This window comes from Panthera uncia, chromosome D2 (assembly GCF_023721935.1).
Source record: "Panthera uncia isolate 11264 chromosome D2, Puncia_PCG_1.0, whole genome shotgun sequence".
Lineage (NCBI taxonomy): Eukaryota > Metazoa > Chordata > Mammalia > Carnivora > Felidae > Panthera > Panthera uncia.
The window spans coordinates 2,939,812-2,965,571 of record NC_064818.1 but is presented as its reverse complement, the minus strand read 5'-3'; the positions used below and the strand labels follow the sequence as shown (position 1 = coordinate 2,965,571).

The 25,760-nt window shown below is 37.9% G+C and overlaps 1 protein-coding gene across 1 annotated transcript in view; it reads right to left on the bottom strand.

Moving 5' to 3' along the window:
* The window catches only part of PCDH15 (protocadherin related 15), a 741,840-nt gene that overhangs the window by 612,176 nt on the left and 103,904 nt on the right, over positions 1-25,760 (bottom strand). The window contains exon 2 of the mRNA XM_049646661.1: positions 10,249-10,314. Within this exon, the coding sequence (XP_049502618.1) occupies positions 10,249-10,314 (66 nt within the window). The remainder of the gene's footprint in view (positions 1-10,248; positions 10,315-25,760) is intronic.

Here is a 25,760-nt window from a genome sequence, read left to right as displayed (position 1 = left end):
TTTGTATTTTAGCCAAGCTGAATGTGTTGTAATGGTGCATAGCTGTGACGATTCCCCAAATCTTTCATGACGGAGTACAGTTAAGAGATTCATTTTTTTATTTGTTCTAAGGAGTAAGTATGCACTATTTGCTTGCGCTGCATCCTCTGGTACAGACAGGAAATAAACGCTAGCTCCAGTATATCCCTCGCGGTTTTATGAAGTAGCTATAGGTGTAGGGCAACCACGTATTTCACGTTCATTAATCCATAAAGCACATGTGCAAGCGTATTTAATTGAATTACATCAACAATTCCAATTAGAAATACAGGGCATTTGAACATTTGTTTTGAAAACTGCTATAGGAGTTATTTTAAGTCCAAGAAACATTTCATATCATCCAGGTTACTGTTGCATAACCTTTAAAATGTGTACTACTCTCCTCTATTCAGAAGTGACTAGACTGACCGACTTCAGATTTCTGTGTCCTCACAGAGGGGAAAACCCATAGGCCTGCTGTCCCAGTGATGAGGATCAGTAACCTAGGGGCCAATATTTGTCATAAGGCACAGGAGAAATCAGGTGTAGACATTTCTTAAAAAGGTTCTGGGCAGAGAATACCCCCAGGAGCTTGATTCTAAAACCAGTAATTAAACCTTGCTGTCTCTTCTATCCTAAATAATTCCCACCAGGGACTCACTCCCCAATGAAACTCAAACATTGAATGAGCTACAGGTAAAGAGTGCTGTGGATATGCAGAGAAAGCTCAAAGCCAAGGTCTCCTGCTTCCTTCCAACCAAAGCCTCATCCTCTGGACGTGGCTTCTCCCATGTGGAACCATCTGTCTTTTACATCAGGCTAACTCGTTTCTCTGGTCTTTGTTACCCAAATTAGAAGTCAAAATATTGGTGGCCTGCAGGCCACATGAGGCACACAGATATGCTTTGTTCAGCTCATAAAAGAAATCAAAATTTAAATTAGAATGACATCTTTAATATACAGATTTTCCTATTATTCTGACAAAAAATATGGAGTATCTTCTTTCCTTCATGTTTACAAGTGGAAAGAACATTCATAGGCCTTCCCTACTAATACTGCTTACTGCCCATGTGGCCCATGGCCCACGTTCCAACAGTCTATGCAAATAAAATCAATACCAGTTCCCACCATTTGCCCTAAAGACTTATGATTTAGATGCCATCTATAGAAAAAAGGGTGAGTACAATAACAGCATTGTGTGGAAGTCTGTGTGTGTGACACGATTTAATTCTACGTAATTCAGATTATTCCTATTAGATATGTGATTAACATGAAGGATTTAAGCAACGGGAAAAATACAATTAGGATAGAACGTTTTTTTCTTAAATATGCCTTTCATTTTCTTGGAGACCAGGGGTCATTTTCTACTCTTTAATCTTTTCATCATTGGTAATAGCATTAGCATTTTGAAATTTAAACAGTAAATGAGGGGCTACTAAGTTTCACAGACTTGTTTTCCTTATCTTAAAGTGCCCTAGCTTGCTGGCCTTTCTGACTTCTGTCTGCTTTGTGCATTTCCCCTGCCTCCTGTTTTATGATCCTTCCGTTACTCCAGCCTCTGGCAAACCCACTGCATATTGGGTGCTATTCAGTCAACAGACAAGCAAAAAAAAAAAATCATAAATGAAACATAATATATGATTTAATGTCAATAAAATTCTAGATAACTTGAGATAAGTAACAACCTATTTCCTTAATGCTTAGAAACTTTCCTATTTACTTATCATTTCAGTTATATATTCAGAAGGTTTGCAGCTGCTGACCTTTTAGAAAATGATTCTTTGGCACAAATGAAAAGAAGCAGAATGCCTCATTGCATATATAGCTTCACCAGTAATGAACAGAGCCAAATTGTTTTCTCTTATGACAGTTGTCTTATAGGCGCAATTAGAGGATTAAAATACATGAGGAATTGAACATGATTTTTTTTTTTTTACATCAACTTAGGTCTGATATTGGCAAATGGATTTTGGATAGCTTAATTTAACTCCTTTATAATTTATGGAAAAAAACCTCTTTCCTCATCTCTATGTTCTTTTCTCACCGGAAACAACTCAGAATGACTCGTTGAAGACTGGGTGAAATAAGCAATAAAATGACAATAAAGGAATCTGTGATCATGCTTTCGGTCCTATGCAACATCCAGAAGCAATCTAGCCCGAAGACCACTAATGTCTTATAAAAATATGTAAGTTTTTTGTCAGTTAAGAATCAAGTTAGGATGTTATAAATTACAGAAAAGAAAATATTTTTCCTATTTATCCAGAAGACACAAAAACCGTCATACAAGGCTGAAGATCAATTGTTTGATGTCAGCACTGATGATCTTACATGACCCCATACAAAACGTTAGTCTTATTTTAGTATTTTATAAGCTTGTGCCGTCACCCAATAATTTCCCCTAATTTTTGAGCTTCTATTATTGCTACACTTGCTGTGTTTCATAGCGTATAGTAGAGAGTCCGCTGCATTTTGTTTGTTTTCATTTGTTTTCAATTTGGATTTAGCAATTAAGACTTCAACGAAAGAGACACTGTTTCCACTAGCAATGAGACAACAGTGCAAAACAGAGACAGAATTAAAGCGCCTGCAGAAAGTAGCTGTTGAGAACTAACCCTCTCCTAAGACATATTCACTTGATTTTCCCTCCCCTTGTTTTCATGAGTAAAGCTCCATACAACTTCCAAAAGCTTAATATCTCAGAAGGTATCTTGGAATTCAGATTTTATTTAATATATAAATTATGTTGGCAACTCTCAGTCGTTACGCTTATTTGAAATAACCAAAAGAATTATTTATCATAGAACTGATAGAAGGAGAGATAGGCACAGAGAGACAGAGAGTTAAATCCAGGGACATCTTAAGCCAGTGTCCTAGTTTTGACACATTGCAAGAAGCATGGCCCAGGGACAGGCCCAGATAAGAAATTCAATCTTTAACACCATTTCTTCAACTATTTACAAGAGCCAAGGACTCTGTCTGTGACAACTTATTACTGAAACATTCTGCATCTACTACACACGTCCAGCAGCCACCACTTCTTGGGAGTCTCTCACTTTACCCGAATAGAACACAGTCATCCAGGCTACCTGACACCGGCCATGTTGGTTCCTTAGTTTCCTCTGTCCTGAATACCTCCTGCAGTCTCACATCTGTGGTTCAACTCATCTATCATGTGCTACTCTACAGAGTCAACCCTTCTTCCCCTCAGATTGTAAAAACCTTCAGCCAGTGTGGACTCTTTTCTCTTTGGGGAATGAAGGAGAATAAATTAAAAATGGGCAAAACATTTGAATGAACATCTGGATGCCAAAGATTTTTATCACATCACACATTGTTTATACTTTGGGAATGTTCATTAAAACACTGTTGGTTATTTGAAGATTTTGTGTCTATGAGTGTAAGCAAGGTTTTGCTTTTGTTTTGTTTTCTTTTGTCTCCCTGGGAATGTGTGTGATTCCCCTTGAAAACCTTTGGAGGTGTGCAGAGCAGAGTTTGACTAACTCCTTCTGATAAACTAAAGTGCATGCAATTGGCCACTACAGGGAAAGAGAAACATCAACAAAAAATGTAATATCCTCCTCTAAGCCTAGTGGTTTTGACAATGGAAGGAAAAGAACACTGAGGAACTCCTAAATACCCCTCAATACCATGACTGTCTCAAGTAAAGGACCAACTTCTACACCCCTTCCTCCTCTACCCTAACTGCATACTTGGACCAGAGCCACTCTGGGGAAGCGGTGACCAACTGAAGTCACCGCTTCTTTCTGTGGCCTCCTCTCCCTTTCAGGAAGCAGGTAGGGGTTTGTAATCCTCAACCTCACTCATACCCTGACTCTCGAATGCTCCCTGAGAGTGAAAAGGGAACTCCCCATTGAGTCAGCTGTGGCATCCTTTGTTGGCGGCTGCTTTCAAACTATACGTTCAGCGTCACTCTTCATTTCTCAAATTTGCTCTCAGCTCACAATATCTTTTTGACTTTAAATCTATAAAGGGCCTTTAGGATGGGCTTTAATCCCTCACTTAAAACCCCTTTGCCTCTGAATCTTTCCATTTTTTGTACAATCACAGTGTTACGTGATTTAACCATGACTTAAAACCATTTTCTGGTCCCCTTGCCTCAGTTGTGCCTATGGATCTATCCAGTTCCTAAGGATAAGCCCAAACTGGATGTACTAAAACCTGTCTGGAAGCCATGCCACAGTTCCTGTACAACAGCTGGCACTTGAGGACAGACTGTCAAAGGTTCTAGTATAACTGCTCCTCCTCCTTCCTTCCAGTACAGACTCAGTGCCACAAACAGCTAAGAGTCCGTTGAACCTAGAACATATATTTCCAGAAAGATTTTTAAAGACGTCTTTAGAGCCATGTTATTTACAACAAAAAATGAAAGGGACATACAGAGATTTCCTATATACACCATATCCTCTCACACACATAGCCTACTCCATTATCAAAATCACTCATCAGAATGGTACTTTTTTAGAAATTAAGGATAAGCTTACAGTGACACATCATAATGATCCAAAGTCTATAGTTTACCTTAGGGTTCACTCTTGGTTTTATACATTCTATGGGTTTGAACAAATGTATGATGACATAAATCCATCATTAGAATATCATATAGAGTATTTTCCACCAAAAAATATCCTCTGTGTTAAGCTTATTTATCTCTCTCCCACTCACCCTCAGACTCTACTGAACTTTGTATTTTCTCTGTAATTTTGCCTTTTCAAGAATGTCTCCATACTTTTGTATTTCCAGTTGGAATAATACATATGTAGACTTTTCAGATTGGCTTCTTTCACTTAGGTATGTGTATTTAGGATTTCTCCATGTCTACAAATAAACTTTAAAACATAGACTGTAACAAGAGACAAGGAAGAACACTAGATAATCATAAAGAAAACAATCCAACAAGAAGGGATAACAATTATAAACATTTATGCTCCCAATAAGAGAGCAATGGGTAGATCATCCAAACAGAAAATCAACAAAGAAACAGTATCTTTTTCCTATCTTCCTTCCTTCCTTCCTTCCTTCCTTCCTTCCTTCCTTCCTTCCTTCCTTTTTTGAAACAGTCTCTTTGAATGACATATTGGATTAGACGGATCTAACAAATATATTCAGAACACTCCATCCTACACATTCTTTTCAAGTGCACATGGAAAATTATCCAGAATATACCACATGTTAGGCCACAAAACAAGGCTCAACAAATTCAAAAAGATCAAAGTCATATTATGCATCTTTTCTGACTAAAACAATATGAAACTAGAAATCAACTATAGAAAAAATTTGGAAAGAACACAAATACATAGAGGTTAAATAACATGCTATTTAACAATGAATGGGTCAACCAAGAAATCAAGGAGAAAATTTAAAAAAAAAATACAGGGAGACAGAGGAAATGAAAACATAATGGTCTGAAATATTTGGGATGCAGCAAAAGCTACTCAAGAGGAAAATTTAGAGCAATATGTGTCCACCTCAAGAAGCAAAATCAATTTCAAATAACAGCCTAACCTTACACATAAAGGAACTAAAAAAACAAGGATGAATGAAAATCAAACCAGTAGAAGGAAGGAAATAGTAAGGATTAAAGCAAAAATAAACAAAATCGAAACTAAACAAACTATCAAACAAAACAACAATAGAACAGATCAATCAAACCAGGACCTGGTTCTTTGAAAATAACAAAATTAATAAACCTTTAGCCAGACTCATTAAAAGAGAGAGAGAGAGAGAGAGAGAGAGAGCTCAAATAAACAAAATCAGAAATGAAAAAGGAGACATAACTGACATCATAGAAATACAAAGGACTTTGAGAATATTATGAAAAAAATATATACCAACAATTGGATAACCTACAGCTAACATAATACTCAGTGGTGAAAACTGAAAGCTTTCCCTCTAAGATCAGGAACAAAACAAGGATGCCCACTCTCACCACTTTTTTTCAACATAGTACTAGAAGTCCTAGCCATAACAATCAGGCAAGAAAAAGGAATAAAAGGCATTAAAATTGGTAAGGAAGGAAAAAAAACTTTCACTATTTGTATATGACATGATAATATTTATAGAAAACACTAAAGACTCCACCAAAAATCGAGAACTGATAAGTGAGTTCAGTAAAGTTGTGGGATGCCAAATCAACATACAAAAGTCCATTACATTTCTATACCCTAATAATGAAGTAGTAGAAAGAGGAAGTAAGAAAACAATCCCATTTACAATTGCATCAAAAATAATAAAATATCTAGGGATAAACTTATCCAAGGAGATGAAAGACCTATACTCTGAAACTGTAAAACACTGATGAAAGAAACTGAGGACAACACAAACAAATGGAAATATGTTCCATGTTCATAGAATGGGAAGAAAATGTTAAAATGTCTATACTGCCCAAACAAACAAACAAAATAAGCCAAAAAAAACAGACTCTTAACTACAGAGAACAAACCAATAGTTACCGGAGGGGAGGTGGGTGGGGAAATGGGTGAAAGAGGTGATGGGTATTAAGAACACACTTATTTTGATAAGTAGTGGGTAATGTATAGCACAGCTAAATTGGTACATTATCCACCTGAAACTAATATAATTGGTTAATTATACCGGAATTTAAAAAAAAAAAAAACCAAGAATAGGTTTTTCCATGCCTTTCTTGGCTCGCCAGCTCTTTATTTTTATCCGTACGTTTGTCTGAATGGAGCACAGTTTATCCACTCACTTACTGAAGGACATCTTGTTTGCTTCCAAGTTTTAGAAATTGTACGTTAAAAAAAAAAAATTTAAAAAGGGCGCCTGGGTGGCTCAGTCGGTTAAGTGTCCGACTTCAGCTCAGGTCACGATCTCGCGGTCCATGAGTTCGAGCCCCGCGTCGGGCTCTGTGCTGACGGCTCAGAGCCTGGAGCCTGTTTCAGAGTCTGTGTCTCCCTCTCTCTCTGACCCTCCCCCCGTTCATGCTCTGTCTCTCTCTGTCTCAAAAATAAATAAACGTTAAAAAGAAAAAAAAAGAAATTAGAGATAAAGTTGCTATAAACATCCATGTGTAGGCTTTTGTGGGGACAAAAGTTTTCCAGAAAGAATTTTTAGATATTCTTATTTTATTAAATAAGAGCATATGTCCTAAGTCTGTTTCTCCATATGCATTCTCCCTTCTAAATGTAACTGCACATTAAACATGCCACACCCACCACCTCCAGGCTTTTCTCATGGTTGTCAGGGGCCAGCACATGTCCATTTATGTGTTGACATTGTGTCCTTAAAGCATAACCTCTATTTTTCTATAGTTATCCTGGTTCAGGTCGAGAGTTATATGAAGCATCTGTTATCAATATTCTGTTGAGAACAATGATCAAAGAGGGGAACAATCTGACAGAGCCCAGGGTTACAAAGAAGCTTATGGATCTTTACCTATTACAGTTTTTATCTTTCAAACATACACGTTTGTGAAAATGCAATTATAATGCGTATTCACAACGAGGAAATAGTCCCATCCCACGCAGTATAAAAGTTGTGAAAGATGCAGGTGCATGTGACAAATAACGGACATTCTATACATGGACCTCAACGACTTACATAAGAACATTAAGTATACACTTAAAAAGAAAAGTAAGCTACTAAAAGCTATACTTCAGTGGGAAGAGGTCTTTAGCAATAGATATTATTTACCTGTAGTCATTAATAAAGTAAACCACAGGCAAGCTGACACACGATAGACTTACCAGTTTGACTTAAGAAAGGATTTGTTCTTTAAAATGAGTGTTTATGAAACTGGTAAAATCAAATATCCCCAGGTTTTATTACAACCAATTAAAAACTGGTGGGGAAGAGAAATTAAGAGAGGTTAAGAGCAGGATCAGAATTAACTGTCTTACTGGAAGTTCCTTAGATAGACTGAAGAAAAATATGGGACACGCTTTCATACGCTGCTTCCTTCAGACATTCAAGACAAGATGACAGCATATCGCATTATAATCTCTGGCAGAGGTTCACTTGATCATATTTTTAGAAGTTTAATGTAAAACAAAAATGCAAACATTTAGTCTCCAGACAAGTATTTATATTGCCTGTGATGACACTCAAGTAACTTTGGCAGCATTCTGAGTAGTTGGCAGTTTCTACAAAATATGCCAATTGAAGAACACAACGTTACTACGCTGAATCATGTCACATTCTTCTAGAACACAAATATTGAACGTCTACCACATGCAGTGTACAGCACTCTGTGGCAAGGGCTTCCCAGAGTTCCTGATCGTTTGAAAGTGGGATCTAGTCCACCCAGGGGGGAGGTAAAATAGCACCATCATTACTGTCTATAATCACCTGTTTGGCAAATAATCTCTGTAAAGGATCACGTGTTAAAACGAAATTATTTAGTAAAATTAAGTGTTTTAGTTCAACTCAGCTTGTAAGTTCAAGTTAATTGTGAACCACAGGGAAACGAAAATAGAGAGTGGTCTCCTATCAGGTTTTTTCTTTTTGGTCTCTGGTTTAAAAGGCCAACTGTTTTCCTTGGAGAATATTTAGAAAATACGGATTTGATTTTGAAATATTACAGATTTGTATTTGGAAAATAGTTAATGATACATAAACCATAATTTTCTACATGGGCAAAAGAAAATTTTCCTGATATAGTGTTTTCACGTATTTTTTATTTTCTATAAACACATCTAAGATTTACTTCCAGTTTATTCAAATGTATCATAATAACTCATTAACTTCATATGCTTTCATGCTCAATATATACTGGACTTTTAAAAATAATGAAAACATCCAAATTTTTGTGATATTTTTAAGTGTTGCTAAAATTTAGTATAGATAATTAAGTTTGTTTAAATGGAGACCAGCAATGCTGTGGACATTTTTGGATGATTCCAAAGGATATGGAAAAAGAAGAAAAAAAAAATCATGCCAACTCTTCAAAGGGGTAAGGGAATGTTTTATTTTAATGTTTATTTATTTATTTTGAGACAGAGAGAGAGAGAGAGAGAGAGAGAGAGAGAGAGAGAGAGAGAGGGGGGCAGAGAGAGGAAGAGAGAATCCCAAGAAGTCTCTGTGGTGTCAGTGCAGAGCCCAATGCAGGGTTCATCCTATGAGCCAGGAGATCATGACCTGAACAGAAATCAAGTCAGATGCTCAATCAACTGAGCCACTCAGGCACCTCTAAAGGAATGCTTCTAATACAGCACAATGAAGGTATTACATATGTTATAGAATTTTCAGAATATATGTAGGGTTAAATTCCAGGAAAAATGTCATTCTGTAATAAGCCAATTGACATAATTCCTTTATATATATGTGTGTGTGTATATGTGTGAGTATATGAATATTTATTTATTTATTTATTGAACTGGAAAACAGACTGCTTCCAATAGACACAAAGTACAAAGCAAACAAGCCCCATGGAAGGTCCATCACAGAATTAGTAGCCAAACTGAGCCTCCTAGCACATTCTCACACTTACACTAGTTTGAAATAGAAACCAAGACTTGAGAGATACCGTTTTACTGCAACCTAACAGAAAAGAATCTGTAAACACACTGAAGTTTAAAAGGCTAAGAGAGCGTTGCAGAACAAAGCACCAGCTGTATTTATTTTTGGTTTTGATAAGGAAAAGTACTTTTTGAAGAACTTAGTATGGATTCCCTATTACTTAATGATGGCAGACCAACTGAGCGAACACTCAAGCTTCTTCCTCTGCTCTCAGAACCTTCTTCGTCAGGTTCTCTCTTCCCAAGGATTTTCAGTTCTCCCGATAACCATTCCTATATCACCATGTCTAGTGGGCTATAAGGGTAATCCTTACCAGATTCCCACCAGCGTAAGGTGCCAGGGGAAGGCTTACCTTTCGGTAGACTTCTTTTGGAGGGATGCAATGTGTCTTATTTAGGTGACTAGATGTTTGTGTGGGTGACAGTCAACTCTACCTAGTGACAAAGAAAGACCCAGACATATCTGGATTCACTCTTGGGACTGACTGGGTGCAGTGACTCCTTTACAGTCAAGACTATGCAACCTTTCCAGTCACGGAAGTGTGTCTTGATCCAGGTAAAGCATTTTGCGCGTGTGGCCCAATTTAAACTCATACAGAGAAGAAATTAGGGGAGCACTATTTGTGGATTTGGGTTAACTTCATTTAGTACTTCCACATGTAACAAATCTAGGGTTGAAAGGGGAAGAAATCCCTCTTGGACAGGTCATTTGTAAAACATGAAGCTCACTCACCGTTCCGGCTTTCTTCATCAATGGCAACTATGGTGGCTGGCGGTCCTCCCCTAGCTAGTTTGCAATCTAAGGAGAGAAAACAACCATACGTAAGAAGTAACAATTGCATGAGCATTAACCTTGAGATCAAATTCATTGGGATATATATTGATATTTAAAAAGAAAAATCCCACAATCAAATTGATATGCATCATTACTTTTAATATTTTAATCTTTTTTCATAACAACCACAGAGACCCCTTACAACATCATAACACGTTCACTTTGTGCACCACCAAACTACTCAAATCTTATGGAGAAAACACCAGCAGAGACCACTGGAGAGCAGAAGTCCTTCAGGACAGAGATAATGGGATGGTAATTTAACCCAAAGAAATAACAGAAAGGAATGATTAACAAGGATAAATTGTAATTAAAGTTTCACAACAGAAACAAACATCATTGGACTTTAATTGTGATAAAGGGTCTAATTAAAGGGAGTGAATAGAATTTTAATAATGTTCTAAAGAGAATAAAACAAAGACAGACAAGCAATGTTCATGAGGTTGTTTGGCATTTTTATTTTTGTCATCTTACCCTCATATTGCCAGTCTGGAGTCAAAAGTATAGGGTCATCAATGGAAGCAGAGCAGAAAAATGGAAGAAAGAAAGGAAGAAAGAAGAGATGTATATATTTAGTGTGGATCGAAAGATATAAATAGCACTATATAATAACAGATACGTCACATAACAACTTCCAGAAAAGATATACATAAAATCCTGATATCAGATGTTTTAATCCTAATGTAACATTAACACATTAACTTGATAACACGTCATTAGCATATTGAAAAGTTACTATTATGGATAGAGTTGAAAAAACATAAAGTACACTTATAGGTTTCCTATGAAAAGGTACATACAAATTAATTATGAACAGTCTAGTATCCCTATGTTGAATGAATGTTAAGATTAGTGCCTGTCAATCAGTAGAGATGACTAATTTGTTACTTCAAACACTACTAATATCTTGTCAAGAATCTAAGGATAATGAACATAAAAATAGTGTCAAGAGCTACAATATCCATGACCATTAAAATAGGAAAGCTTTGCCAGCAAGATGCCAAATGTCCACTTCTGCGGTGTAAACCACACTTTTAGGAGGTACTCAGTAGGCCTGATGAGGCTGTGTTATGCAGTTAAATATCCATGGCACACTCCTGTGACTGCAGCATAAATCACATTTGCTTAATGTCATCCAAGCATGTGTGTCATTGGGTAGATTTCGAGGTCTTTCATTCATTCATTCATTCATTCATTCACTCACTCAAATTCTATGTATTATGTGCATATACATGAACAATAGAACCTTTGGCAAGCACTACTCTATATTGTAAGGTACGTGCTCTCTCACGTGAATCTCAATATCTCAGAGATTTCCGGTATTTTTCTTTCCATCCTTGTCAATATTGAAGGGGTTTGAAGTCACACCATTGTTAGATCTAAAATATCTCATGTCCACTGCACTTCTCCACCCCAACATAAGACAAGTGCTCACTGTTTGTCACCCCTACTCTTGCAATGGTTACCTCACCACTTCCCAGAAGCTTTGTTCTCACTCTGTGTTCATCCATTCTTCCCATCAGAATTACTTTCATGCACCCAAATCAAAGGTAACATAATAGCACATCTCTGCACAAAACCTTACATGTTTCCTTTGGAGTGAAGAAAAAAAAATTCTTATGATACCATTGAAAGAGTCTCAAACAGAAATGGTTTAGGATAATGTTTCAAAAGATGTCAAGTCTCAACATGGTTCACTTAGAATTAAGCCCTGTGCCCATCAGCCATATCAGACCCCTTTACTCTTGCTGGGACCTATTTTGTATTTTGAGGGAAGTTCCGCTACCTGAATTCATTTCTGCCTCTCTTCTGTCCAGCATATTTCCGCTTCTTCCTTCCTTCCTTCCTTCCTTCCTTCCTTCCTTCCTTCCTTCCTTCCTTCCTTCTTTCCTTCCTTCCTTCCTTCCTCTCTCTCTCTTTCCCTTTTTTTCCTTTCTTTCTTTTTCTCTTTCTTGATGGCACAAGATTTCTCCTGTTTTACGAGAACTTGCCCACACCCCCAATCAGAATTTATCTCCCATCTCATGTTCTCATAATATTTTGCTCATCTGGTATTGTATTCTTGTATGCATTCAAACATTATTCATTTGGTTAGTCAAATCTATAGATGAATTACTGTGAACATGGGAATATAAAATTAACAGCTCCTTTCTTCTAGGGTCTCAGGTGAAAAAGGTTAGAGACCAGCGAGAACAAAGTCGCATAACCTACTACACAGGTGTAGTACAATGTGGTATTTGTGGAGTCAATTCCTTAATAAGTTCATGGACAACGTAAGTGGAAAGGAGATACACAAGAAGGAGGAGGTGATCTGTGGAGAAGAGAATAAAGGAAACCTGACCAATTCTTACCAGGCACAGTTCTTGGATTACCAAACATCTCTTCTGTTTGTCTTTTACAGAGTAGTTACTTTTCAAGACTATTCCTTCGTCAGGCGGCTACCATTATATGTATGGATACACTTTCTCTACTCAGCTAAGCCAAATGCGACTCCCCATTCCCAACCCTACCTAAATGCCTTACCCTCTCTACCCTCAGTCCATTCTCTAGTCACAACCACCCAAATTTGTGTTTTCTCTGCCATCTGCTCAAATGCCCTTTGTCCTCTTCTTCCCCTGGTTGACCTCTATTTCTCTTTAGAAAACCTGGCAAGGCATCACCTCACTAGAAGATCTTCCTCATTGCTGGTTAGATTAAATGCCTCTTCTCTATATTCCTTCAGTGCACACTATATTCCACTGGATAAATTACCCCACTGAAAAAAATCAGTGTGTCTTTCTCACAAGAACTCCTTCAGACCAAAGTTGCATCACATTCATCTTAGAAACCATCGTATTTATAATATTCAAACCTTAGTACTCAGTACTCTCTCTTAAGACTTGGTCCTAAAAGAACGTGTGTTGATTTTTTCTGAACTACACTCTGGCCAGCTCAACCTCCCATTGAACATGAGAGCTGCCGAGAAATTTGTGTTCTCACTATGTCCCCCGCAGCACAAACAGCCCAGGCATAGAGGCCCAGCTGTGGTTCCTCCCTGTCAGTACCCATTAGGAGACTTTCCCTAAGCTTTCTTTTCCAGCAGGCTCCACCCCTCCCCCAGTAAGATGTTCTCATGTCTAAAAAAGTGCTTTATTTGAGATCAAACCAAAAGTAATTTAACATTTTTAGACCGCAATATTAATGAAGAGAGACTAGTAGGTTTCTAAAAAGAATACATTAATAGCATTGTTAACAACAGCTAAAATATTTGTTTTGGAATCATGCATTCATGAAAGCATAACTGATTAGTTTTGAAATGCACAAAAATATTTTCAATATTGAAGTATATTCAGAATTGTCTTGAAAAGAAAGTGATCTGGGTGGAATGCCCAGTAATGTACTTTCTACTCAAAATATCAAAATGGAGATCAAAATGAAGACTAGAAAGCATTTTGGGGGCTGAATGATAGTGTTCTCTATGGTCCATGGATAATTTGTCCACCACATGAAAGGCAGGTTAGCTGATGACGTTCTACTTTGGAAATGGACTTCCCTAATCTATTTAATTTCATCCTTGACTGTCCTGGTTAAATCACAAATTCATTGTTTTTCATGCCTCAAATTTCTAACCTCTTAGGCCCCTACCTGATTCCCATATCCAATTTATTGTAAAGTGCAGGATATGAATACAAATGCCTGAATGCTCAGTGTGATTTATTCCTGCAAATTTGTCATCAAGCTAAAAATAAGCCATATATTTTTAAATAATCTCATGCAACAAGTTGGATTTAAAATGCAAAGAGAAGGATAAGGCTAGAATGTATTATACTAAGTGAAACAAGTCAGTCAGAGACAAATACCATATGATTTCAGTCATATGAGGAATTTAAACAAAACAGATGATCATGTAGGGTTGGGGAAGAAGAGAGGGAAACAGACCACAAGAGACTCTTAAGGATGGAGAACAAATGGAAGGTTGACAGACGGAGGGGGTGGGGGATGGGCTAAATGGGTGATGGGCATTAAGGAGGGCACTTGTTAGGATGAGCACTGGGGGTTGTGTGTAAGTGATGAATCACTGAATTCTACTCCTGAAACCAGTATTGCACTATGTTAACTAAACAGAATTCAAATTAAAAAAAATATATATAATAGGGGTGCCTGAGTGGCTCAGTTAGTTAAGTGTCTAACTCTTGATTTGGGCTCAGCTCATGATCTTACAGTTCATGGGATCGAGCCCCACATCAGACTCTGTGCTGACAGTGCACAGCCTACTTGGAATTCTCTTTCTCTCCCTCTGCCCCTCTCCCCTGTTTGCACGTGCTCTCTCTCTCAAAAATAATAAATATTTTTTAAAAACTAAAACTAACTAAATAATAGATAAATCCCAAAAGGAAGTATTAGAAAAATATGCAATGACTTGGTTTCAAAGGCACTACACGTGTGATATGCTATTCTTATTGCGGCCTGGAGCTCAGAGCGTGCATCTGATGGGCCACAGAAAGGCAATAATCCAAACTTGTCTACACACGCTCATTCCTCACAGGGAGTGAGAACAGCCAGGAAAACCCCATTCCCACTGCAGCCTATGCTCAAAATGTTATTTTAAGGCCAAACATTGTGTTTTCAATAAAATTTCAAGCCTATTGACTTGGCTTTTTGCATATATTAATATTGTAATTGCCTTGGCCATGTCGATACCTTGCATATTGTGTTTCCTGTAGACCTCTCTTCTGAGTCTGGGCCCTGCTGCCCAACCAACACCTACACTTGCAATTTCACAGGTGCCTTAAATGTACTGCTCCCCTGAGCCCACACCTGGCATCTTCCCGCCCGCGTTATTTCAGCGAATAGCACAACTGTGCACCAAGCTGCATAAACCAGAAAGCAGAGGGTCACCTGTGAGCCTTCCCATTTCCCTCAGGCGCCTAGACTGAACCCATCAATGAGCCTTGAATTTAATTCCTACAGAAAAACTTTTCATATCTACCTGCTGCTTTCAGTCTCCAGTGTCACCACACTGATCCGATCTCTTACTCATCAAATACATTTTCCTAACTATTTTCCCTATGGACACTCTTGCCCCACTCTTTAATTTTCTCTTTATCCACAGTGATCTTTTTATAAATAGCAACTGACTTACCTTTTCATGATCTGTCATTGCTTTCAGGTTAAAACTTTTTATGACCTACTACCTTCTGCATGATTTTAGAATGAAAACCAAAATACATGGCTTCCAAGGTCCTATGTGATATGCTCCCCTCCTTTCTTTCCTGTCTTGTCTGTTTCCGAGTTCTCACTTGCTCTCAGCATTCCAGACAAATGTTTTTCTTTTCCTTAATCATTCTATGTTCCACCATGAGCTACCTCAAGACCCTTACATATTACAGTATTTCTTATTTCTCATCTTTACTCTCAGCCCATCATTTACTTGTATATCTTTTAGATTCTGGTATATTCTTTAGTTTCTCAAAGAAACCATGCCTGACCCTGAGCTTCTCTGATGTACGTACTCCCATCGCTCTGCCTTCTAGAACCAGTTTATGAATATATGATGACTCATTTACAGATCTTACTTCTATTCCTCAGGGTTGTGTCCCAAGGACAAATTTTCTAGAACATAATTGATTCTCAGCAGTTATTTACTAAATGCAGAAATTTATGGCTTCAATCAAATTTATAAAAATTAAAAAAAATGAAAAGTCTATAACTGAATCTTTTTTATTTTTCTTAAATGTTTATTTATTTTTGAGAGAGAGCACGAAAGGGGGAGAGGCAGGAAGAGGGGGACAGAGGATCCCAAGCAGGCTCCTTGCTGACAGCAGTGAGCCCGATGTGGGGCTTGAACTCACAAACTGAGATCATGACCTGAGCCGGAGTCGGAAGCTTAATCAACTGAGCCACCCAGGCACCCCGTCCCCCTTCTTTATTTAATATTTGAAATATTCTCATAAACAAGTAATGCGGAAGAAATGAACAACAAACTAATGGTCTAAAGACAGGATCATTAAGGCTACCTCACCAGAAGTGTGAGGGGAGAGGATGTGCTACTCAAAATATGCCACTTGGGCATCCAGAGGTGAAGGCAATAGAGACCCAGTGGATTCAGGAAAAGCTTTTTTTAACCTTCCTTTTTATAGTGTAAAGAAATTAGAAAGGGAGCCTATGCCAGCAAGAGAGTTATTACCAGAGATACCTTTTTCATTGGAGAGACTTATCTGCATGTCAAGGCAAACATTTGTTTACCAAAAATTTCCTCTTCACATCTTCTTATGAATTGCCTTCTTACCCTTTGAAGCCCCGACCCCTGTCCATTTCCTTAGGCCAGGATGGTGTGTATATAAGCCTCAACTGCCTGGCTGCCTTTTAGTCTCATATCTTTGTGAGTAATTTTGTTTTTCTCCTGTTAATTTGTATATTTTATTACAAGGTGTCTCAGTCAAGGACTTAGGGAGGAAGAGGAAAACGAATTTCCCCCCCTACACTTGAATAATCTACCATTGAGTAAAGAAGGTAAGAGAGGAATTATACAGCACTTTGAGATTCTGTGGGGTAGTAACAGAAGACCATGGAGGGTTGAGAATACCAGAGAAAGGGGCGTAAAGAGAAGGGAGGAGAAGACTTTCACTTTCCTCCAACTGACTGTAATTTCTGTTAGAATTTTACATGGCAAACAATCATGGAGCAAGATCACAACAATATCCTAAGAGCAAGATGTGTTCCAAGGTCTTTCATGACGTGGTCAAAATGCACTTGAAGAATTAAAACTCAAAGACCTCAGATACCAAATCTTTTATGACATCAAAAGTCACAAATACTTTTGTGTCACCTTAGAATCTTTATGCAGGTATTTCTTTACCAGCTGTCTATGATTATCAGGGAATTATTCTATCCCCCAGCAGAGCATTTGACATGTTAAAATCTTCATTTAACATATTGGTGGAACTATGGACTAACCTCCTTCATGAAAAATAGATAAAAGAAATTGCCCATCAAATTCTTTATACTAGTCATTTGAAATCTTTTGGGGGAGTGATTTCAGATAATAATAGAATTTATTCTTAGTATAATAAGGACATGTCAGAAAACCTCCATTCAAATCCTAACTTTTGCCTTTAATAGTAACAGAATGTTCAACAGAGTATTAACCTCTTGTACCTTAGTTTATACAAATAGGAATAATAGTAAGTACAACTACCTCATAGATTTACTACAAGAAAGATGAATAAAATAATATATGGTAATTTCTAAGAATGCCCCCTAATAAAATGTACAGGCAGAATAGATACAACTTTCATTTTTACAGTATCATTATTTTGGAAGCAATATATTTATAAAGTTATTCCTATTTTTTTTCCTATGATCAAAAGACAATAGAGAATCTCTTGGCTTCCCCTACATATTCAGTGAGGGCTGATCTTATCTTTGCATGTGATCATAAAGTACATTCTCATTAAGGATAAAAGTAGTCACATGAAATGTCTCTTGTGGTTGTAGGGACAAAAATATGCTACAATTCTTATTCTACATATCAATGTAGACACACTGTCCTGTATTAAATTTACTAGACACAACTAGGATCTTTGAACCCCAGCCTAAGAAAGTAAAGGGATGCTCACAGTTACCCATGGGTCCCAATGTGGTCCTCAGATGCAATGGTGGCCAAATGATCAAGCAGAAAGGTCAAGAACAAGTTTCAGATTTCCTGAAATTCCTATTCTTCTCAACATCCCTCTGCTATCAGTTTGTCTGGACTCTCTCATTTAGAAGCTTGCATTTGTGTGTGCGTGCACGCGCGCGCGCACACACACACACACACACACACACACACACACTGTATCAGTTGCTTAGTTCCTAGCAATCTGGCCTCTCATTCAAAGGGGTGCTGTGCTCTCCTTAAATTTCATTGTACAGAAATATTTTAGCTTCAATTCGCTTGTCACAAGTAGCAGCACAGGGACTACCCTCATCTTTTCTGTTGATCTTTGAAACATTAATTTCCAGGAAAATACACATAGGAGTGGCGTCAGAAGACAGAAACTTCTTGCTTTGCATTTTGATTCTCTCATCCAAAAGAAAAGGAGTTAGACATTGAGTTACAAGATCAGTGGAACCACACTTTAAGGTGTATTATCTAAAACTATAGTCAACAAAGACATGGACTTGGCCATGACTGACGAAAAGCAAAATGAATGGATTAAACTCCAGGGCATAGTGAGTAAGTACATCATTTCCAGCTCAAGAATAGGTTATGTTCTTATGATTACTCTGCCAGCATTACCACTTAGGGATTCAAATTTGACCGTGGGGGAAGCAACACATATTTTATGATGCCTTAGTGTCATTATTAATTGGATGATATAATTTGGTTAAGACGTTCCAACAACATGGTCTGGTAATGCCTACTGATGTCATTAAGGAGTATCGCTCTCCATCACTGCTTCCATTAGGACAATTTACTAGAGAGACCGGGGCTCTCTCAGCCACTGTTTTCTTCCGAAACTATTCACTTCATTCTAATTGGTCTATCAACAACAGTAGCCTTGTGCATGGATGACACTTGGTGAGAGAGGCAAACCCATTCTTAATAAGAAATTAAATGGTCTAAATAATTGAAATAAAGATAAGTCAGGGGCTGTACAACAAAGGCAGGGCAGAAAATAAATTGTCAGGGGAAGTCTGATCAGAAGATCAAGTGAATATTTTAAAGTTATTTTTGTTCACTTGAAATATGACTATACTTGATTATTTTATAATTTCATGTAAATGTATTGCCAAACATGTTAGTCTATGCACCCAAATGTGACTTCCTTACATCTAGTTTATACTACATGAGTTAGAAGCTATTTGGGTTTTTCTTCCGTTGATGGTGACAGTTTTTCCTTATTTGTGTAACCTTCCAGCAGGCAACCATGACTACATTTGGGGACTTTGGGATGTATAGAATCATTCTTGGCCCAAGGTGTAATGTATAACACTGACATGAGAAGCGGCAGCCAGTATCATGGTTATGGACATGGCCTTGGGAGACACTTAGGGTTCAACACTGGCCACGTTTTACCACTTGCTAGCTTTTAGCACCTTTAAACATTACTTAAATTCTCTATAGCCCAGTTGTATTATTGGCAAACAGAAGCTGTGTTAGAGAAGAGTTCCTGGCACACAGAGGTGTTTTAGAATTTCCTGCTAGGTAAATTCTGTTCTAACCAAATGAGAAAACAACATACAAAATTTGTATATCTCCACATTTTTAAAGCGATGATTTTTGCATATTTTAACTTATGTAAGTAGCCCTTTCTTACCTTTTTGAACATTCACAAGAAAGCTGTATTGTATTAGCAGATCAAAATAGACTTATGATATGTATTTTTGAGGTGCATTTAACATGCTGGTACAGTAACAGTACATTTAATTATATGTCCACAGATTGCTAAGGAAATATAGTGATGCTAAATCATGCAAAGTTTCTCCATTTAAAAATTGTCTGAGGAATGCTTACAACTAAAATAAAAAGTCTCTTCTAATAATGTCATATGCAATAAATCATGTATCCCTTCTAAGAGTTCTTTGCAGGATTTTGCTGTTATTCCAGAATCTTCCTAAAAGGCATTTTCTGATGGGTAGCCTGTGTTGCCATATTATCCACTTTGGCCTTAGGTTTTACAATTGAAATACAAAGGAGAAAAGAAGTCGCAAGTCTTTGTGTCAATGAGGAACACAAAATTATTCAAAAACACTTTACAAAAAGCGGTTAAAGATTTTAGATCTATGTTGTTTCTGAAAGCTAATTTGTTTTATTTACTAATTATTCATGAGGTAGCTCAGAGGAAATTCTCAGTCATGATTCTTACTAAGATACTCAACAAGGTCAAAGGATTAAAGCTGCATGTCAACATCACTGTCTAAAACTGCATTTTCAGAGAGATTGTTCATAAGTCTTTGTTTACAGCCTGCTTTGCCTATTTAAGTCCTATTCCTGCCACAAGGTAATTATGAACACCTAAACTCTCCGTAAAAAGGCAAACTGTGGATTAAATCGTGGAGACAAAATATTAATCATTTAATTACTTACACCCCGAAACACTATATCCTAGGAAACTTCACATCTGTTTTCTTCTTTTTTTCCCCAGCTTTCATGAGATATTTTGACATACAACATGTGTAACTTTAAGGTGTACAATGTGATTTGATAAACATACAGACTGTGAAATGATTGCCAGACTAAGGTCAGTTAACACCTCCATACCGCTACATCGCTTCCTTTTGTGTGTGTGATAATAACATTAAGCTTTACACTCTTAACAGCTTTCAGCATATAATCCTGTATTATTAACTGCACTCACCATGTTGTCCATTAGAGCATCAGAAATTAGTCACCTTTGGGCTGAAAGATGGCATCCTTTGACCAATGTCTCATTTTCCAAACACTCCAGCTCCCACCAACTACATTCTACTCTGTTCCTAGGAGTTCTGTTTGTTTGTTTTTGAGGGAGAGTGAGAGACAGTAAACAGTAGGGCAGGTGCACTGAGTGGGGGAGGGGCAGAAGGAGAGACACAGAATCTTAATCAGGCTCCACACTCAGCAGGGAGCCCAATGCAAGGCTTTATTTCACGACAGTGAGGTCAAGACCTGAGCTGAAATCAAGAGACAGACACTTAACTGACTCTTGATTGGTGTCATATTTAAAAAATCATTGCCAAGACCCAGGTCAAGAACTTTTCCTTATGTTTTCTTCTAAACAGTTTTACAGTTTCAGGTCTTACATTAAAGTCTTTCATTCATCTTAAGCTAATTTCTATGGGTTGTATAATGCAGGGATCCAGTTGTATTCTTTCACAGGTGATTATTGTTTTCCAAACACCATTTATTGAAAAAACTATTCTTTTCCCATTAGTATTCTTGGCTCTGTTGTCAAATATAAATTATGTTGGTCTATTTCTGGGCTCTCAAACTGAACCGTTGGACCATATGTCTGTTTTTTTATGCCACTACCATATGGTTGTTATTATTGTAGCTTTGTAACAAAGATTGAAATCAGGTTAGATAGCGGCTCCAGCTTTGTTCTTTCTCAGAATCGCTGTGTCTATTCAGGGTCTTTTGGATTTCCAAACAAACTTTAGGATGTCTTTTTTCTATTTCTGAGAAAAGGGCTATTGGAATTTTTTATAGGGATTGCACTGAATATATAAATGGCTCTGGGTAGTATGGACATTTTAATAATATTGATTCTTCTAATCTATGAACATGGGATATATTTCCATTTATTTGTAGCTTTTTCAATTTCTTTCGTCAATATGTTATAGTTATCAGTGTACAGGTCTTTTACCTCCTTGCTTAAATTTATTCCTGAGAGTTTTATTATTTTTGATGGTATTATAAATGAGATAGTTTTGTTTTGTTTTGTTTTCTTTTTTTCTTTTCTAAGTACGCTTCATGCCCAGTGCAGAGCCCAACCCAGGGCTTGAACCATGACCCTGAGATCAAGACCTGAGCTGAGATCAAGAATTGGATGCTTAATAGACTGAGCCACCCAGATGCCTCTCTTTATTTATTTTTAATATAGTCCATTGACAGTGTATAGAAACACAACTGATTTTGCTATGTTGATGTTGTATCCTACAGTGTACTAAATTTGTTTATTCGAAAAGTTTCTTGGTGGAGTCTTTAGGCTTTTCTTGTATAAGATCTTATCATCTGAAAATAAATTTTTTCTTCTACCTTTTTGATTTGAACATCTTTTATTTATTGTTCTTGCCTAATTGCTCTGAGTAGGATTTCCAGTACTATGTTGAATAAAAATGGTGAGAGAGGGCACCTTGTCTTGATCCTGATCTTTGAGTAAATGCTTTCAGCTTTTCACTAGTGACCATGATGTCAGCTGTGGGCTTGTTGTATATGGCTTTTATTGTATTGAAATATATTCCTTGTATACCCAATTTGTTGAGATTTTTATCATGAATAAATACTGAATTTTATTGTTTTCTCAGCATCTACTGAGATAACCATTTGATGTTTTTAATATTTATTTGTTATTTATTTTTGAGAGGGTTGGGAGAGAGAGAGGGTGTATTCATGTGCAGGTGTGTGGGGGAGGGGCATGGAGAGAGGGAGAGAGAATCCCAAGCAAGCTGCACACTGTCAGCACAGAGCCCAATGTTGGGGCTCATTCCCATGACTGTGAGATCATCACCTGAGGCAAAATCAAGAGTCAGACACTTAACCTACTGAGCCACCCAGGTGCCCCGATATGTTCTAAGTTTTTATTTCTTCATGATTTGATCTTAGTAGGCTGTATGTCTCTAGGAATTTATCCATTTCTCCTAGTTTATCCAATTTGTAGGTTTGTGTACAACTGTTCACAGTAATCCATGACCCTTTGTATTTCTGCGGTGTTAGTTGTAATGTGAACTCATTCATTTATGATTTTATTTACTTAAATCTTCTATTTTCTTAGTCTAGCAAACTGTTTGACAGTTTTGCTTAACTTTTCAAAGAAACAGCCCTTAGTTTCATTGACCCTTTCTGTTTTCGATGTCCATTATTTCTGCTCCGATCTTTGTTATTTCCTTCCTTGTGCTAGCTTCGTGGTTAGTTTGTTCTTTTCTAGTCCCTTAAAATGCATAGTTAGGTTTTTTATTTGTGATCTTTTTTTCTTAATGTAAGCAGTTTTTTGTTGTTTGTTTATGGCTTTTGCTACAGTCTTCCCATTAGCACTACTTTTGCTGCATTTGATAAATTTTGGTATATTGTGTACCTGTTTTCACTTATTTTTATTTAAAAAAAATTTTTAATGTTTATTTATATTTGAGACAGAGGGAGACAGAGCACAAGTCAGGGAGGGGCAGAGAGAGAGGGAGACACAGAATCTGAAGCAGGCTCCAGGCTCTGAGCTGTCAGCACAGAACCTGATGCGGGGCTCGAACCCACGAACCATGAGATCATGACCTGAGCCGAAGTCGGACGCTCAAGCGACTGAGCCACCCAGGCACCCCACTTATTTTTAGATTAAAATTTTTTCTTTTGATTTATTTTTTGACCTATTGTTGTTCAGGTGTGTGTTTAATTTTCCCACATTTGTGAGCTTTTTGGTTTTCCTTTTGTTATCGATTTCTAGTTTTATACCACCATGGTCAGAAAAAAATACTTGGTATGATTTAAATTGTACATTTGCTAAAGTCTGTTCTGTGACCTCACAAATGGCCAATCTTGGAGAATGTTCATTGCACAAATAAGAAGACTGTGTGTTCTATTGCTGTTGGATGGAATGTGCTGTTTTTGTCTGTTAACTCCATTTAATGTAAGGTATAATTCAAGTCCAGTGTTTCTTTATGGATGTTCTGTCTGGATGATCTGTCCGTTGTTGAAAGTGGAATATTGAAGTCCCCTCTATTATTGCACTGTTGTCTATAGTCTCCTTCAGATCTTTTTATGTTTGGTTAACATATTCAGATCCTCTGATACTGGGTGCATATATAATTGCTGTAACTTCTTGTTGAATTTACCCCTTTCTTCATCATATATTGACCCTTTTTGTCCCTATTACAGTTTTTGACTTAAAGTGTATTTTGTTTGATGTAAGTATAGCTACTCACACTCTCTTTTGGTCTCCATTTGCATGGAATATCCTTTTCCATCCCTTTTCTTTGAGTCTATATATGTCCTTGAAACTAAACTGGGTCTTTCACAAACAGATGGATCTTGTTTTTCAAACCACTCAGTCATTGTCTTTTGATTGGAGAATTGAATTCATTTTCCTTTAAAGTAATTATTGATACATTTGGACTTAATAGTTGCATCTGATTGTTTTCTCGCTCCCTTGTTCCCTTCATCCTCTTTTGCTTTCTTTCTAGTAATTCTTCCATTTGATATGCTTTGATTCTCTTGTCTCTTGTATATCTAGTGAAAGTTTTTACTTTTTAGTTACCATGAGGCTTACATAAAACATCTCACAGTTATATCAGTCTATTTAATGTGATAACAGCTTATCTGGAATTGCATGCAGTAATTCTACACTTTTAGTATGACCCCCCCCCCCCATAATTTGCATTTCATGGCATCACAACTTACCTCTTTTATATTGTGTATCCATAACTGATTATTGTAGCTATAGTTATTATTTTTTTTAACGTTTTATTTATTTTTGAGACAGGGAGAGACAGAGCATGAACAGGGGAGGGTCAGAGAGAGGGCGACACAGAATCTGAAACAGGCTCCAGGCTCTGAGCTGTCAGCACAGAGCCCGACGTGGGGCTTGAACTCACGGACTGCGAGATCATGACCTGAGTGGAAGTCGGCCGCCCAACCGACTGAGCCACCCAGGCACCCCAGCTATAGTTATTTTTAATGCCTTTGTCCTTTGACCTTTATACTAGTTAAGTAATTAGCCCACCACCACATTAGAGTATCAGAATATCCTTGATTATTCATGATCCTTATGGCCTTGCATTAGTGTCTGTGCATATGAGGAAGTAGATACCTCTTGTAGTCTTTACAGACTGGCTTTGGCGGGCAAAGCCCATCCAGAGCTTCTGGTGGAATCTGTGGGCAGGCTTGCCGTTGGGAGTCCTTGGGTGGGCAGATGTGTGCCTGTGTCAGGAGGTGGGCAGGCTTGCTTCTTTGGTACAAGGGGACCAGCCTGATGCCTGGGTCTGTGAACATGAGCTGGAACCTGGGTTCACAGGTACGAGTTACTACTGGTGGGGGCACAGCATCTGAGTGCCCAGGGTCCAGTCCAGTACTGGGATAAGCCAGGAATCTGGATTCATGAGGGCTGGCCTGAGGGCTGGGGCAATGGGGCCAGGCTGGTGCCAAGATGAGTCTGCAGCATAGTCTGTGAGGGATGGCCAGCCAGTTGGTTCTACCCTGGCAGCCTGGTCTGCAGGAGCTGGGTCTGGATTCTAGGTCCATGGAGGCTGGCCTGGCATTGGGGTGCGTTAAAAGTCCGGGTCTGTAAAAGTCAGCCTGATCTTTGCGCGTGCCTACCTTGTGCCTAGGTGTGCAGGGGCTGATGGAGAGTGTGGTGCCACGGGAAATGGAAAACACCGGGGTAAGCTAGGAAACCCGTTTTGTGGAGGCTGCTGGAGGCCCGCCAGGTGTCAGGAGGGCCAGCTAGCACCAGTGTGGTCTGGGAGCCTGATGTATATTTTCCAGGTGTAGAAATACTTCAACAGAAAGCTGATCCACCAGAGTTACAAGATCCATTGTGTTGGAATAAGTGCTACTTACGTGAAATAATATGAGCTGATATTTCTGTACCCCCAGAAGAGTATGACAATATTGAACTTTCTGTTTCATCACCTAGGATGTGACTGTCTGGATGCATGAAGCATGAGAGGTGTGAGAGGAGGCAGGGGAAAGTGTGTGTCTTCACTGTGTGCTGTAGAGTGTTTATATACTTGAATATATAAATTATGGGAAATTCAGAAATGCT